Genomic DNA, 16,131 nt, shown 5'->3' with positions numbered 1-16,131 from the left:
TCTACTTCGTGTAGGGAAGCTATAATTAGCAAACCCAGCTAGAACTTGGAAAGGAATGGATAAACGTAGCAAGTTGAATGATAAAGGAAACAAAATGACCCTAAGTTTATGCTAGAGACCAAAAGTTCTGTTTCCAAAAAAATAAACCCCAAACTTTACTTTCAGGTTATACAAGTCATGGAAAGTTATTACAGATCGTAAGGCTTGCATCCTAATCTTCCTAACCCAAATGGATCAGGGAAGGGTTATAGATTGAAAAGAAATGTTTTCAAATAGGGGAAGAAATGCTTGGATTGGGATTTGACAAGACAGAAATCTTTAGGGTGAGATTATAAAAATTAAGAGAAAAGTTTGTATTTGAGTGGATACTGCCGCCTTTTTGTTTTCCATGCTTTGTATTGAGTTGTTCTAATAGGTTTTGGTGAACCTCAGTCTTTTTTTTTTTTTTTTTTTTTTTCTTTAACAAGAGTGCTTAATGCTGTGCAGGTGCTACAGACAATGTAGAAGTGCATCTGAAGTTTAAACCTAATCCATGTTATATTGTTATTCCTTCTGCACACATCGCTGCCATCACTGTTATTAAGTACATTTGGAAAGGGGTTGTTGCACCTGGAATAGGTAACTGTAACTGGAGGCTGCTGGGAACAAAAAGGAACAGGTTTTTTTGCAAGATACATAAAAAAAGAGTGGATAGGCATGACAGATTGCAACAAAACCAACTCTGCTGCAATTTTAACGTAGACTAATGAGAGGTGTATTACAGGCAGAGCAGTTCTTGAGAGGCTACTGTGTACAACAGACTTCTCTGCTGTTGCTCTTTCACTCTTGGAGAATAGTGCCTACCAGCATTAGAAATGGCTGTCAGCTGAATTCGGGCTAAGTACAAAGGAGTTCAAACTGAAAGAGGGGGATCAAAAGGGAAGGTAGTTCTGTCTGTTCACTGGTCTTGGCATGCATCTTCATTTTGAACTGATAATGACTTTTAATAGTAGGATTATTGGAAGTATCTATTCAGAATAAAATATTTCCCTAAAAATTAATTTTTTACTTTCAGAATAAGTGTTCTTTGGAAGGCTATGTTACTCCTTCATAGTATGGGCCTAGATTTCCATTTGTCTGTACTAACAGTATGTTTCTGCTTTTGTCAACCCTGCCAGAAAGCATAGTATGAACACATTAAGGAAACTGTTTGGTGTTAAACCTTCCTTTCCTCTTTCTTGCACTGGGATAAGGCTGTTAATACTCTTTATCAGGTCATATTTCAACTGACGTGTTAATGGCTCCCAATTCCCACCCTTGCTCCTGCTCAACCTAACCCACAGACACACCACTTTCAGCAGCTTGTCCCAGCTTGTGTTTTGATCCTTCCTTTCTTCTGCTTCTCCTAGATAAGTCCTTTTCACTTCATCAGTTTTTTAAATGTACCAGATGGGCTGATGTTCCGAGGGTGTGGACAATAACGTAACTGTGTTCTGGGTTAAAAGGCAGCAAAGATTCCTCAGCTGGTGGTAGTTTGAAGCAAGAGACTTGCAGTACTGCTAACTTTTGCTTAGTTTGGAAGATGTTATCGAGTACTTCTGCAGAGTTTTATTTTTATTAGAGTGTAAACTCATTCCAGTTTGGTCTGTTGGCAGTGTTCTCCCTCTGTTCGTGGTAAAACCAGTTGGAGGCAAGAGAAACCAACCCTGAATCTCTCGGGTCCCATCTAACTCTGAAGTTAGCACTTCTTTGGGCAGAGGCTGGGTTAGAAACAGCTTCGCATGTCTTGATCCCAAGAAATGCGTGGCTTAGATCCCTTTTGCAAGCTTAGATGCTACTTGAAGGCAAATTTGTAGTACCTTGCGGTACAGCCTCACAGTGGAAGCTTCAAAAAGAAGACCTTTTAAGTAAAAAGGCGTGAAAATGAATGCAATGAAACAATTTTAAATACTTTAAAAAAAATAAAACTTACGAAGTAGGAAATTGAAGAGTCTTTCTGATGAAGACCTGTTCTTGTAGGCATGTAACTTCAGGGGACTGATGGTCCTTACTTAAATAGCATGTAATTGCTACTCAGGTATGCTTTTTGACAGTACTTTGTCAAAATACTAATAAACTTTTTTAACTTTTTGCAGGTGTGTACAAAGTAATATTGTGTTGCTTACTCAAGCTTTCAGGAGGAAGTTTGTCATTCCAGATTTTATGTCATTTACTTCACATATTGATGAGTTGTATGAAAGTGCTAAAAAACAATCTGGAGGAAAGGTAACCTGTTTGTAAATTCAACTTCAAACTTCTGTAGATTTCTTGATATTAAGCAAATATGTTCTTTAAGTAGACGGATTTTTCTTAACATTTTTAGCAAAATATTAAACTGATAACTTGGTGAAATGGTTTTGGAAGTTCATTTATGTCTGCAAGTTGTAAAGTGTGATAGAAATACAGCTCCTTATCTCTTAACAGCCTTCTACGGTTTTGAGGTTAGAATGAGAAACAGGGGTGTTTTTTCTATATTTTAGGTAAACTATTAAACTGCTATATAGCTTGTCAGATTAAACTTTAGCCTGTTAAGGAATTGTGCTGCTTTGCACAACTGGGTGGTTGTGTGACAGAAGTAATTGTCAACACCATACCTATGTTAGTAATTAAAGTTTATTCTAGTGTTTATTTTCAAAAAATTTTTAAACCCCCAAACTTGATTACAAGCTAAAATTTTATATGATTTGAAAACGCTAAACGTGCTATAACACAGAACAGAGGTTCCTCTTAGAACATGCTGAAAAAAGTTCTAATTGATAACGATCTAGTGAATATAGTAATTTGTAATGAAGTTTTAGATATGCTAGGTGATTATTAGTGGAATAATTCATTTGAACCTTATGTGTCCTTTCCATTGATGTTTGTTTTAATTGACATATATTAAGTATTTTGGATGTACTGTCTCTCTTTTATTTCATGCTGTGATAGGTTGCTGACTATATTCCACAGCTGGCCAAGTTCAGCCCTGATTTGTGGGGTGTGTCACTTTGCACAGTGGATGGACAGAGGTACATTCTAACTTTTAGATTTTGCTATTTCAGTTATTTAAACTATCTGACTCATACAGCACTTTGTGATATCTTGTGGTTTAATAAAGAAAAAGCTTTACTGGAGTTACTTAAGAAGTAAAACCCATTTGGTCATGTTTCTTAACTTTTTTCTGTTTTTCTGTTTAACCTGAATTGTTTTGCTATTATTATAAAATATTGTTTAAACAGTATTTGTAAATACTTTGTTTAAAACTGTATTATATTGCACTTACGATCCAAATAATTAAGCTCTGGGTAATGTTGATGATAATCAAAGGACAGGATAGAGACAATGCTTACGTGGTATTAATCTTTGGGAGTTGAAGAGCTCTGTCTAATAGTACCCGTGCCTCAAGCTGTATTACTTCTTCTGTAAGTCACAGTGTGCTTAGAAGTTAGTTCCTTTTCTACACTTTAATGCTTTTACTCTAGCATTATTATAAGACTGCTGTATGTCTTTACAGAGAAAATGAAGATGTGGGAACTGGATGGAACTTAACATAACTTTGCTTTTCAGGTTTAAACTTTCTCCTGTAAGGGCGTATATAGGTCTTAGATACAGCTAGAGTTACCTTATTTTTATTTTTTATTAGTAACTTAGTGTGGCAGAGACAGTTAGGAGCCTAAATGTAAAGGAGTATCTCTCACCACCTAGCTATGAGGTAAGGTAAACTATTCTGTACCTACCTTTGTGAGTAGACAATGTGAGATACTCAGCAGCTTGCGTGTCTCTGCTGGCCCTCGGTTTGATATGGTCATACTGTGTATTCTGAGTACCATAATTTGTAGATGTTGAGTATGTCCTGGGTAAATGGGGCATTCCTGAGAGAGAGCGTTAGACTTGCTTATGGTGACTATGGATCGAGGTTCTTTTTAATGTGATCTGTTATGATCTTTGTTTCTTATTAGCCATATGCTATATAATCTCTAGGGGAGGAGCTGTACAAGTGAGCTGAAGTATTCTTCAGCTTCCTGCTTCAATGCCTGAATTACCATCTATCCATAGTAAAACAGCTTTAAAAGTAAAGATGTTCTTCCTTTTGAATATTTTAAATTGGCATTTTGCTTTATTTATAACATGTACTAATGAAGTGTTTTATAATGTTAATTCTTGTAATGTTTAATGTTGTGTAGTGTTAGTTATTATAATGCCAGAATAATTCGGTGAGGTTTCTCTGAAACATCATGTTTGCTGCAATGAAAAGAAACAAATACACTTCTGATCTTGCCATGGGAGAAGTGGCTGCTTGGAGCTTTTCGCTCTAGATGGGGCATATGCTGCTTGTATGAGTCATTCTTCAATGCAGTCTGACAGACATTGAAAGTAAACTTTCCAAAAGATAGCATTTAATAATGGTAATAAAATACCTAGGCCATTAGCAAAGGGATTGTAAATATGGCTATTTAATTCTTGCCCTCAAATTCCAAAAGTGAATTGGATCTGATCTTTGTTTATATAGATAGAAATACGTGTAGTGGCTATATTCAGGTCAGCTTTGCCCTGGTGAGTATGTGGTTTGCAGTTGAGTGGGGTAAGTGTGATACTAGAGGTGTGAGGTGATTTTTTGTTTGTTTGTTTTGTTTTGGTACAAACCCATTTCTGAACATGCTTTTGGTTTTTTACATCTGCAGTAATCACCAGCAACAGACTTTGTTATGCCTCGTTTATGGAGGCAGTTGTTAAAACCTTTACATCTTTTTGTTATGCTCTTTAAAATGAGACTTAGTAATAATACACTTTTGGTTTTTGGGGTGTTTTTGTTAATAGTCCTAGCGTTTTGAAGAACAGATGAAGCATGTAACATTTTACTTGCCACAGCTGGCAAACAGGAAATTTCAAACCTCTTCATCTGTGTTTTTCCCAGGCATTCTGTTGGCGACACCAAAGTTCCATTTTGTCTTCAGTCCTGTGTAAAGCCTTTGAAATATGCTATTGCTGTTAACGATCTTGGCACAGAGTATGTGCACAGATATGTTGGTAAAGAGCCTAGTGGACTGAGATTCAACAAACTGTTCCTGAATGAAGATGGTAAGATACATATAATACTTAATAATACAAATACTCAATTTTAGAAAATTATAAACCAAGCAACTCAGTTTTTTCAGTCTCTTTATTTTACTTTTTCTTCTTAAGTCTTATTATTAAACAGTGTCCCAAAATATTTTGCTGTCAGAAGGGTAGGCTTATCCTTTGTTACTTGCTTTTGCCTAATTTTAGAATGCTAGCAAAAGATGCTTGATTACTTCTGTTCTATTTGATAGTTATCCAGCTGTAGGAGAAACCAAAGAATTGTGATAATGTAGGCATTTGAATTATATAGTTAGTTAGTTGAGTTGGTACCAAGTGGTGAAGAATTTAAAATCTTTGGTTCCTTTTTAAGAAATGTGTATGTCACTTCCCTTCTCCGCCCTCTGAGAAGCAGGTGCTGGTGCCAAAGGCCAGCACTGGGTGGCTTCCAGAAGGCAAAAATGAGCACATCTTCCCACAGATTATTCTAAACTAAATTTGACTGCTGATTCAAAACAACATTTTTTTATTTATTTTTTTTTCCTGTGGCAGAAGTGCTTCAGCAAGAGTTTCTTGCACAGTATTTATCTAAATTATTTCTTTTTCATATTATATGAATTCTCAAGCACGAAAATGTTATTTTTAAAAACATGGCAAAAATCTGAGAAGGATGACTCATGTAGCCTTAGAGGAAATACTGGATGTTATCTCTGAAACACAAACGTTTCTTCTAATGGATCTTCCTCAGTCAGAAAACAGACAATGTTTCTGTTGCCATGGTATTACAATTAATATTTAATTAACAGCATAAGGCTTGGGTGATATTTTTGTCAAGGACTGTATTGAATTCTTTCTTAAATATCTATATTACTAATATATTAATGATACATAATTATATTTAGTACATACCTTAAAATCATCTTTCCAAACTTACAAATAAAAATAAATTGTCAAGACCCATTTTATTTGTTATGTTAGTGTTAATGAAATACCAACATGCGTATATATTGTCAAGAGGGAATTAAGCATTTTGCCAAGCTTTGCTGTCTTGTTGTTGCTTTCCCAGTTTTTCAAAATACAACTTTGTACAGTGTGAAGAAGACTATCTTTCATGTCCTAAGAGAACTGACATATAAGAAAAAGTTTTGATGGTGCTGAAAATTGCCCTTTTTTTTTTTGTCTTTTGGATCAATACCGGTGTTCCGAGGCTTTTTTACTTTTAATGAAATGACAGAAAGTATAGTAATTATTTTCTTCTCTTTATTGCTGCTTTTAAAATGGAACTATGAGAGAAGATTAGTTGTTAGGATGTGATCTTTTATGTTACTGTTAGACTGTAAAAGGTTTTATAAGACTCTTACGCAATAAGAGAAATGGGATTATTGTAAGTTTTCCAGTGTGCATGAAATTAATGGGCAAGACTAATTAATCTGTTAAAAATTTTGATTTTTTAAGTATATGCTTATATGGCCAGTGTAGCTGACATGAGAAAAATGTGTTAAAACTAACCTGAACATTCTTATCTATACAGTCCTTAAATGAAAGACTAAAAGGTAGAAGTCGATTAAATAGGAACATTTCAGTTACAGGAAAGAAAGGGAAGTCAGGTTTCTGCAAGTGAAGGTGGAGGAGGGTAGAAGGGATTACATTTGTAGATTTAAATTAATGTATGAAGTTTGGATATGCAGAGTATTCGGCAGTTTGAACACGTGTGAGTACTTTGAAGATCATATTTGAAAATAAAAATATAGATATTTAATCTGTTTGCTTTCTGGTTATTGTGATATGGATGAATTTCATGTTTGTAATTGGCATTTCACGAAGTGACATGCAGGTAGTTGAAAACTGGTTTGGCATGCATCTGAAGCTGTTTTTTATACATACTACATTAAAGATTCCTAAAAGAGGATGTTCTTCCATTTCTGTGTTTACTAGTACTGAGATTCAAGCTGAAAAGAATGGAGAATATTACAAGACCATTTTAAATCATAGCTAAAAATGCCAGCTTATAACAAAAAGTGTTATGAAGAATCATGTATGTTTTGAGTAAGGTCTGCACTGTACAATGGAAATTTTGAAACTTGCAGCCGTGTGAATATTTGATTTTAAAACTTGTTCTGTTTGATAAAAATAATATGGCCCATCAAATAATTCCGGTTTCTGGAGGACTAAAGCAATGCCCATTTTAATTATATACAGATTATTCTAGTTGATTGAAATAGCTCAGGGCTTTTGCATAGTAAAATATGTCTGAAATAGGCATCATCAGGAACAATTTTCCTCGTCATGGGCATGAAGAAAGCTGTAAACTGATTAATGATTATTGAGTTCTGGATGCAACATGACTGACAGTACCTGTATATATGTACAGTTAGTATCTCTTATCCGTACATGAGTCTTTCTCTTGATGATAATAATTTGTAGGATTAGTCAAATAATACAATTGTTTGTGGAACTTAGTCTGGTAATAAATGTTGCATTGTAATTGAATGAGGGATTGCCAGGAACCTGTTCTGCTGAAGAATTTTGTTAATCAAAGATGGAATTCTTTCTTTATGTTTTTGTTCGACAAACAAATTTTGATGTAATTTTGGAAAGAACTTGCCATGATGAACTGTTCTGTGTGTTGAAACTATGTTGCATATGTGGGGCAACCTCTGCTTTCTGTGCTGAAAGGCTCCAAGCCCTTTCATACAATAAGGGCCTAAGGCCAGTGGTGGACAAAAAAGGTCAGAAGAACTGGCAGAGGAAAATCACTTTGAGTTTGTTAGGGGAAAGGCATAGTTTGCAGCATGGCAGGTTGGTAGAGCAGTTGTGCTAATGGACAAGAAGTTTTAAGGTATTAAAAAATACATATTAATCACCATTCACAGTCTCCAGTGGAGAGATTTTTAGGTAACTAAATAAATCATATTTTCTTTTATTTTGAATTTAGATATACCTATTAAATGTATTGCAGTTCTGTATGTAAAGAGCTATTCTAGATAAGCATCTCCTTCCCACAGGAGAAACAGAGCACTGCATTGGTGAGGAATATATTTACTATTCAGAGGCGTTAGTGGGTTGTTTATGTGAGAGACAAATGGTTGAATCAGTGCTAGACTTAATCAGGGCATCCCAGTTAAAGTCAAAGGGTTATTATGAGTTGTGCTTTTCATTAAGGATAAAACTATGAATTTACTCTGAAGTAGAATGAGATGGTACAGCAGTATAAGAGACTTCCAGAGAAGCTGCATAGAAGATTTTTATTTTTTCTGTCTGAGCAGATCATTGCCTTTATTATACAGTGTATATGTGTGTTTATGGTTTTTAGTGGTGTGTCAGCTTTGCAGAGTTTGATACCTCTTTCTAAAGATTAATAGATGAATTTGTTCACCTTTTTGGCAAACTGTTGCAATTACAGTATCGGTCTTCATTCCTTGTGGTTGTACAACATGGAATCCCCTTGCTGATGGCACCCACTGTTAGGTAAATTAGTAATTGCTGCTGCTTTAGGAGGGGACTTCCTTAAAATGAAGGTAGTGTCAGAACCTATACATGCCTAAGAGGTGAAAAAATACCATGGAATGAAAGTATTATTGACAAGAGTGGAAGACATCTCTTTGAATTTAGCAGGAGTCTTTCAGAATGTTGTAGGATTTTATTTAGACATCCTGGCCCTTAAAAAAGGCCAGTATATCGTAAGTCTGTGGAGAGGTTCTTCATTGTGGAGTAGAATAGAATGTTTCAGTTGGAAGGGACCTACACCAATCATCTGGGCCAACTGCTGAGCACTTCAGGGCTTACCAAGTTAAAGGATGTTATTAAGGGCACTGTAAATGCCTCTAAAACACTGACAAGCTTGGGGTGTTGACCCCCTCTCCGGGAAGCCTGTAGCTACTCTGGCAAGATAGAAGGGTTATCTGTCAATTACAGATATCTATGTATAGGAAGTGTTTGGATAGTATTATCTGGTGCTGTGCAGATAATAGTGAAAATAACTTTCCGGGACCTGGATAACCGTGACAGGAGTTCTTCTGCTTAGAAGAGGCAGTAGTAGATTAACGGAAGGTGTTCTGCTCAGCTCTGTGATGTGCTTGTGTTAAGGAAGAGCTGGAGAGACCCTCAGAGAAGCGCTTTTGTTAGCGTGTGGCCAGCTGGGCTGCTGTACCTCGCTGTAGCTGTTAAGGCTCCCACAATGTGTTCCTTGCTGACTCATTAAGGTGTGTATGGGGCGGAACATAGCACAGCTTCATTTCAGAAGTACATTCAGGAAAGCCTGTGTTTCGTTTCAGTAGAAGGTCCTTGCCATTTTTCATGTGAGGGCAGCACATGGAGGTTTGTTAGTTGTGAATTGGCTAGAGCTGGTACGTGTAGTTGAGATGTTAAGCAGTGAGAGACAGGAGTCTTTGGGGTTGAGGAGAAGGTAACCAAGAATGCCTTGTGACATTGAAGGTAAGTGGTGACATCTTCAAGGAAATGAGTTGCACCATACTTTCAGAGGCTATATTCTGTGTGTAGACTTACCACATTGATAAGCTTTTGAGTCGCTGAATGCTAAGTAAACATTACACATCCTTTTTATTCAGATATGCATGTGATGTGGAGTTTAGGAATACTTTTTTTTTTTTTTTTGCGTGGCAGATTGGAACCGTAGAGATGTGCAGAAGAATCAAGAGCAAAACATAATACTTGTGGAATGGGCTGTATGTGATTTAAGTCATTAACATGTTTATGGACTGGAATGATACTGATGCTGATGAGAGGAAGCTGTAAAGAAGTGTAGCTGGAGCAAGAAACGAGGCTGGCAGACTGTTCTGATCATGCATAAAGTTGTGTTGGAGTGTGAGTTGGGATCCCCAGTTCAAGGAAACTGTTGGAAAAGTGGAGGGGGCTGTAGTGGAGGGCTGCCAACGTGCTGTGGAGTCCAGGGCACCTAACTCCCAAGGAGTGGGTGAAAAGTGCTCCCGTGGGAGCCACTTGGAACTCTTGAAGAGCAATTGCAAAGATGAAGATTTGTGTCACTCTTCTTAGTAGTGGCAGATGATACAAGGGCCAGGGGCCCCACGCTGTGGCTTGGGAGGTGCAGGTTGGTTGTTAGGGTAGGCTTGTCCTCTTGGAGGAACAGGATTGCTAGAGAGGTTGAGGATTTGCAGTATTTGGAGGTTTTCAAGACTTTGCTAGCTAAAGGCGTGACTGACCTGATGGAGCCTTGGCAATAGCCTTGCTTTGGGTGGGAGGGTGGAGAAAATGCCCTCCAGATGTCCTGTCTGAGCAGCAGTTTGTGATTAGTCATTGGACTTGCACCATCTTTGATTGGTGTTCAGGTTTTTGGTCCATAAGGAGAGACAGAGTTAGGAAGCTCTGGAAATGCTACATTTTTCTGACTCAGAATCTAGTTTTAGTAAAAAGTCAAATATATTTGACCCAAGTTGCTTTTGTAACTGACACGAGTAGAACAGCATGTTCGATACAGGTGGATCTTAAGTACAATCAGATGAAGATCAGACCAGCTTGTGAGTCCCTGTCAGAGAGGAGAGGAATGGCACTAACATCTAAAAGTACACAGACATTAAGCTTGTATCTTAGCAGAGCTTCACTTTTTTCTTTTTTGGACGGAAGATACTTGTCTTACCTTTTTACTAATAGAATAATGTTTTTTTGAAGTTCCTTTTAATATTGACTTTCTGAAAAATATTAAAAGGAATTTGAGATGATTAGTTTTTGGAGATAATCTGATAGTTATAGCTGGCTAAGTGCCATTGACGATCACCAGTGTAATTTTGATGGGAAAGTGTGTGTGTGTGTATACTGTGAAGATTGGACTAATCTCCAAAAAGCAGTCACCTCTGTTCCTTTTAGTGTGTGTGTGTGTTATATATAAAAATAGTGAACATTTTGTTTGGGTTTTAAATTAGTATTTTTTTCAAATTTGGAGATATACAAAGTAACAGCAAATTAAAAAGAATTCAAACCTGTCACAATATTAATGTATTGAGAAATGGTTGAGGTTTTCAGATACCAGAACCCTCAAAAATCAGCCTCCTAGTTAAAAGACACAGCAAAAATGTTGGTTAAACAACAAAAAACCCCAACCTATATGAGTTAAATGTTGATGAATGAAAACTTGTGTTTGGGAGAAGTAAGGCAGCTGATAAGGAAGCTTTTTTTGTAAAAGAAGGAAGGGGAAAAAAATATTCATTTACATGAGCAGCCAAGAATGACCGGGAATGCAAAAATACTGTTAATGTGGAGAATTGTGAAAAAAAGAAAAACATAAGTGTAGCAGGTATATGCAAGTCAGTTATAAAGTAAGTTAAATTCTAGTGAGGTTGAGTAAATTGTTTGGATTTCAAAAGCTGCCAATAGAAACCTCTGATTGTCAAAAAATAAATCAAGATTTGTATTCGTATACAGCAATAAGGAAATTCAAGAACTGGATTTTAAATTATTTTTTTTAAGGACCTGTTCGAACACTGTTAAAATCATTGAGACTTGATAACTTGGAGGAAAAATTGGAAAGTCCTTTAGGTATTGTTCCACTTGCAAATGTTGCATTGATCAGATCTTGGAACACTGGAGAGGATTCAAAAATTTTCAAGAAAAGGAATGATGCCAAACAGATTAATTTACTAGGCTGTTAATTAGCGTAAGGCTGAGTGTTCTAAGCTTGCTCAAAAAAATGTGTATAGTGTTGGGTTGCAGTATTTTAAATTTAGGATTGTATTCCATAATCATAGCTTTAAGTCACACATTAGTATTTATCATTTTTCATTTAAACACTTGACTGGTTTTGTTTGGCAAATGTGTCTTGGGATATATTTGTAATTGAAAACTGTATTTCACAGACAGGCCTCATAACCCTATGGTGAATGCTGGAGCAATTGTGATCACGTCTTTAATCAAGGTAAAAAGTTCATTTTTAGTTTCTCTGAGAGTATTTTAATGGAATGTAGAAAAAGTATCTTGTACAGCTTATGAACTGTTTGTGTGCAGTATCTGATGGCAGTTTACTCATTAGCAAGCAGACAGGCTTTGCTGTTTTGGAAGTAGTAACACTTCCAAACAGATGCAGTATTAGACAAGCAGCTCCTAAAAAGTAACAGTGCAGCTGACTGACTTTCTTTTTCCTGAGCATTTTTAGTTTTGTTTCCTTCTTTAACTGCACAACACTTGATAGTCTCTTGAGAGAATTGCCTCACATTTCTTGAATGCCAAGAGTATGTCCTCAGGAATATACTTCATAGCACTTAGAAATATGTTTCTGAAGGTCTGCTGCTCTTACATAGCACAAAGTTACAAGAGTATTTCTTGCTGTGCAGAAGAAATGAAAGATACTATATTTTGTACAGGAGCAATGCAGCTATATTTACTTGTCAGTCTTAATACTGAATTTGTCTGCTATTAACATACTGTACAACTAAATTATGTTTAACTTCTATGTTGCATAGTTTCTGTTGGGATGTTAAATGTGCTTTCTTAAATAAGCGTGTTTGGAAACACCTGTATTTTGCAGAGTAAGCCATAGCTGAATATGACTTCACATCTTTAGTCCATGATCTTGAACCTTTTGGAAAGCTGTATTTTATTTTTCCTTAGAAAATTCTGTATATATCTCTTGAAGTTGTAAATGGCATAAATTCCGTGTAATGCTAATGTTTGCTAGTTACTTTACTAGTATTTTCTGCTTTGCTTTTTTTTTTTTTGGTAGCCACTGGTGCAAAAAGCTATATATATTTTTATTTTTTTTTCCTAAGGGTACCTGCTTAGAATTGTGGGGAACATGTCAGTCCCTTGGAGTTTTGAAGTAGAAAAGTAAATACTCTTACCTCAGAGGTCTAAGATTCTTGTTTACAGCCTTTTTCTTAGTTATGTTTTAAAGTCCATTAGCTACAGTGTGTTTCTTACCTCCTATTTCCAAATTGTTGATTTTAAAATTACTTAGATCATGATTTTCTGTTATTTTATATTTAAAGAAGGTGTAAGAACTCCTGCTTAAAGACATTTATCTTTAATAGCTGTAGGTGAAAGAAAATGGCCTTAAGTATGACAGGTAAATTTATTCACATTTAATATTTTTTAAAGGTTGACTGAGCATTGAAATTCACTTGGATAATAGTGAATTTTAAAACCTGACTTAACACGTTTGTCTGAAATGTCAAAATGTTAGCCCTACTACAACATGCCCTACTGGTCATAAGGCAAAAACACAAGCATGTGCCTCTTGTAGCAGGCACATAGTCCTTGATAAATGGTGTACTTCTGAACAGATAACATAGATTTGTTTACTGCATGCAATTGTGATATTTGTTAGAAGGTTGGGAGATTGTTTTTGCTGGGTGGGTTTTTTTGGGTGTTTTTTTCTTTTCTGTAATGTTCTTATGAAGAGTATTGCATTGCACTATCGTTTTTGCATGTGGTAACTGCACGTCTAATGGACGCATATCTTATCACACTCCATTATTTGTTTTTGGTGTGATTAAAATGTAGAGTATTTTATGTGCTGCTTCCACTAAGATACCCTTTGTCATTTGAATAACTAACCAAACTAAACATATTCTGAAGAAAATTACATAGAGGGTCACAGGTTCAAAGTTACTTAATAGTTATATTTTTCATGAAATAACTTCTTCACAATCTGCAAGTTAACAATATTGCCTAGTAACTATTCAGTGATTAAAATAATTCACATTTATATTTGATCTAATCTTAAGACTTGCTTTTTTTCTGGAAAAGGTGGCTTCAATTAACCCATGCTTTGCCCTCAGTTCCTCTCCATTCATTTTGTTTATTTGAGGTGTTAATTGCATATCTTGAAGACTGTGTATGGCTCCTAGAGTCCAGGAAAATTAAGGGATTATTAAATATGGTTGGATTCACCATGTAGGGCAGATGTATCTAATGATGGCATGTTAATAGCTATGGAGAGATTGTTGCTGTATTTCAGTGTTAAGAATGCTTTTACCTCCTTTGATACTCATTAGTTTATCTCTTCCTGAGAAATTGGTACAGGAAGTCTTTCAAAATTCACATACATTGTACTGAATTTAGCAGCTGTTAGTATGCATGTTCTTGGACACAACTGCTCCTAGACACTGACACAAATTACCATCATAAGAGATGATGCTTGGAGTACAGTATTTTTTTGTTAGAATACGTAACTAGGTAACATTTTTCGGGGAAAAAAGGGTTCTTAGCATCACATACCCAGTTCTGACTGTCTTAAGAATTTGGTATACACTCCTTGGAACAGAGCGTAGACCTGAACTGTAGTGTTCTGTTTAGTCCTTGCCATTTGTAACAATAAATAATGAAGTATATGTGCATGTTAAGTTTTACATTTGTTTGGCTTACCTAGGCATGACTGTATCATACTTTTACCAGCTTAAATGATTCTCCCACTTCCATGTGCTTGGAACTACGGTGTATTTACATTTTAGTGCCTTAACTCATGGCTTTTTCTAACTGTACTTGCATTACACTCCACAGACTGTTCCAGCAATTTAAAGCATGTATCTACAATAAAAATGCTTTAGCAAAAGGACCTAAGGACAAAGCAAAACCCTAAGGACCTTTTCCCTTTGTAATTGTACAGCCATTTGCCTTTATTACTAGTTATGCAAATTACATAGTTACAACAGTTTTCAAATAGCTGTTATCAAAAGAAAATTGTAGTGGCAATTACAGGAGTTTGTGGAAAAGTGATATTCAATAAAATGGTCAATTCTTCCGTGTCTCCAAGGAAATGCAGGTGCTGGAAAGGAGGAGATTCAGGTCCCGTACAGATTTAGTATGGATTCAGTGCTCTGTAACTACTCACATTTCTGTACATCACATTGACTGGAAAAAGTCTTTGTTGCCTGTAGTATGGATAGATTTCAATGCTTTGATCTGTTGTTTTTTCTTAAACTCAACTCTCAAAGCATGTCAGCTCCAGGAGCATCAGTGGTTGTGTCAGCAATACCCACTTCCATGAATCTTTATTGACCGGGGAGGGTAGCGTGTTAGAGGTACAAATGAGATGAAGGATCCAGAGTGAAATATGTAGAAGGCGGCAGATGGCTGTGGAAGGAATCACCAGAGGACAAGGGACTAATCTTAAGTCATTTTTATGGTATGCTTCAAGATCCCATCTGTAGATAAAAGCTTTCCTAGTCTAACAGCAAAGGTTTGGGCAAATACAGTGTGTATAAATCCTCGAAGTGCTGACAGCCACATGCAGGATCTTATGCAGCCAGTGACGGTAAACTCGACGGCTTGGTGAAGGGAAGTAGTCTGCGGTGATGAATTAACGTGGGAAGCATTTAGACACGTCAGGAGGGCATAGCAATATTCATAGTCCTTGCAAAAATGTGGTGTACAAGAAGATGACAGTGCTGATCTTACTGACGCTGAAAAAAATGAATCCAATGACAGCTTTTCTTTCTTGTATAAAACATGAAGAGGTGTGTATCTGATATGCTGGAGAGCTTTCTAAATATGTCATAAAATAAATGAGGCAGAGTGGTGGGAAAACCTGTCCAGCTGTGCCAAGGGGCTGTTTACTGTCAGGATGCAGTTATTAGGAAACCTATACAGTTACGGTCTAATACCTGAGGGGTGGGAAAATGCATGGTTTGTTGGGTTAATTTGACAATATAGTTACAATAAATAGTACAGCTGTAGCTTAATTGCTCTGTGCTACCCAATCCAGTTATCTTTTCTGATAGACTGATGTGCAAATGTACATACATACCGCTTTAAAACGTGTTGGTGTTGTGATCTTCTCTGCCAGGTATTTTATTTTGCTTGAAGTTTCCTCTTGTTCTGGGTTATTCAGTTTCTTGTAGCAACTAATTTTGGATAGAATGTATGTTCACATTATTCTGCACTTTTTATTATAACTCAAGTGTATTGGATGCTTGACATAGAATATGTACTAGTGGTATTTGAAATTACACGTATTCAGTGGTCACATATGCAAGCATTTAATACTTGAAGGATACAAAAATAATTCTTGCGTGTATTTGAAATAGTAATAGTATTGGTCTTAATGGGTCAAATGCTCTCTGTGACAGTGTGCTCTCAAGTATTTCAGAGCTGAAAACACATCCTAAG

The 16,131-nt window shown here is 36.2% G+C and overlaps 1 protein-coding gene across 1 annotated transcript in view; it reads left to right on the top strand.

The window, feature by feature from the left end:
* Window positions 1-16,131, top strand: part of GLS (glutaminase) — a 66,341-nt gene that overhangs the window by 12,013 nt on the left and 38,197 nt on the right. Inside the window, exons 4-7 of the mRNA XM_055718507.1 lie at window positions 2,115-2,244; window positions 2,947-3,026; window positions 4,913-5,076; window positions 11,883-11,941. Coding sequence (XP_055574482.1) covers window positions 2,115-2,244; window positions 2,947-3,026; window positions 4,913-5,076; window positions 11,883-11,941 — 433 coding nt within the window. The remainder of the gene's footprint in view (window positions 1-2,114; window positions 2,245-2,946; window positions 3,027-4,912; window positions 5,077-11,882; window positions 11,942-16,131) is intronic.

This window comes from Falco cherrug, chromosome 8 (assembly GCF_023634085.1).
Source record: "Falco cherrug isolate bFalChe1 chromosome 8, bFalChe1.pri, whole genome shotgun sequence".
Taxonomy (NCBI): Eukaryota; Metazoa; Chordata; class Aves; order Falconiformes; family Falconidae; genus Falco; species Falco cherrug.
The sequence above is the reverse complement of the archived record's forward strand: the minus strand, read 5'-3'. Positions and strand labels throughout refer to the sequence as shown.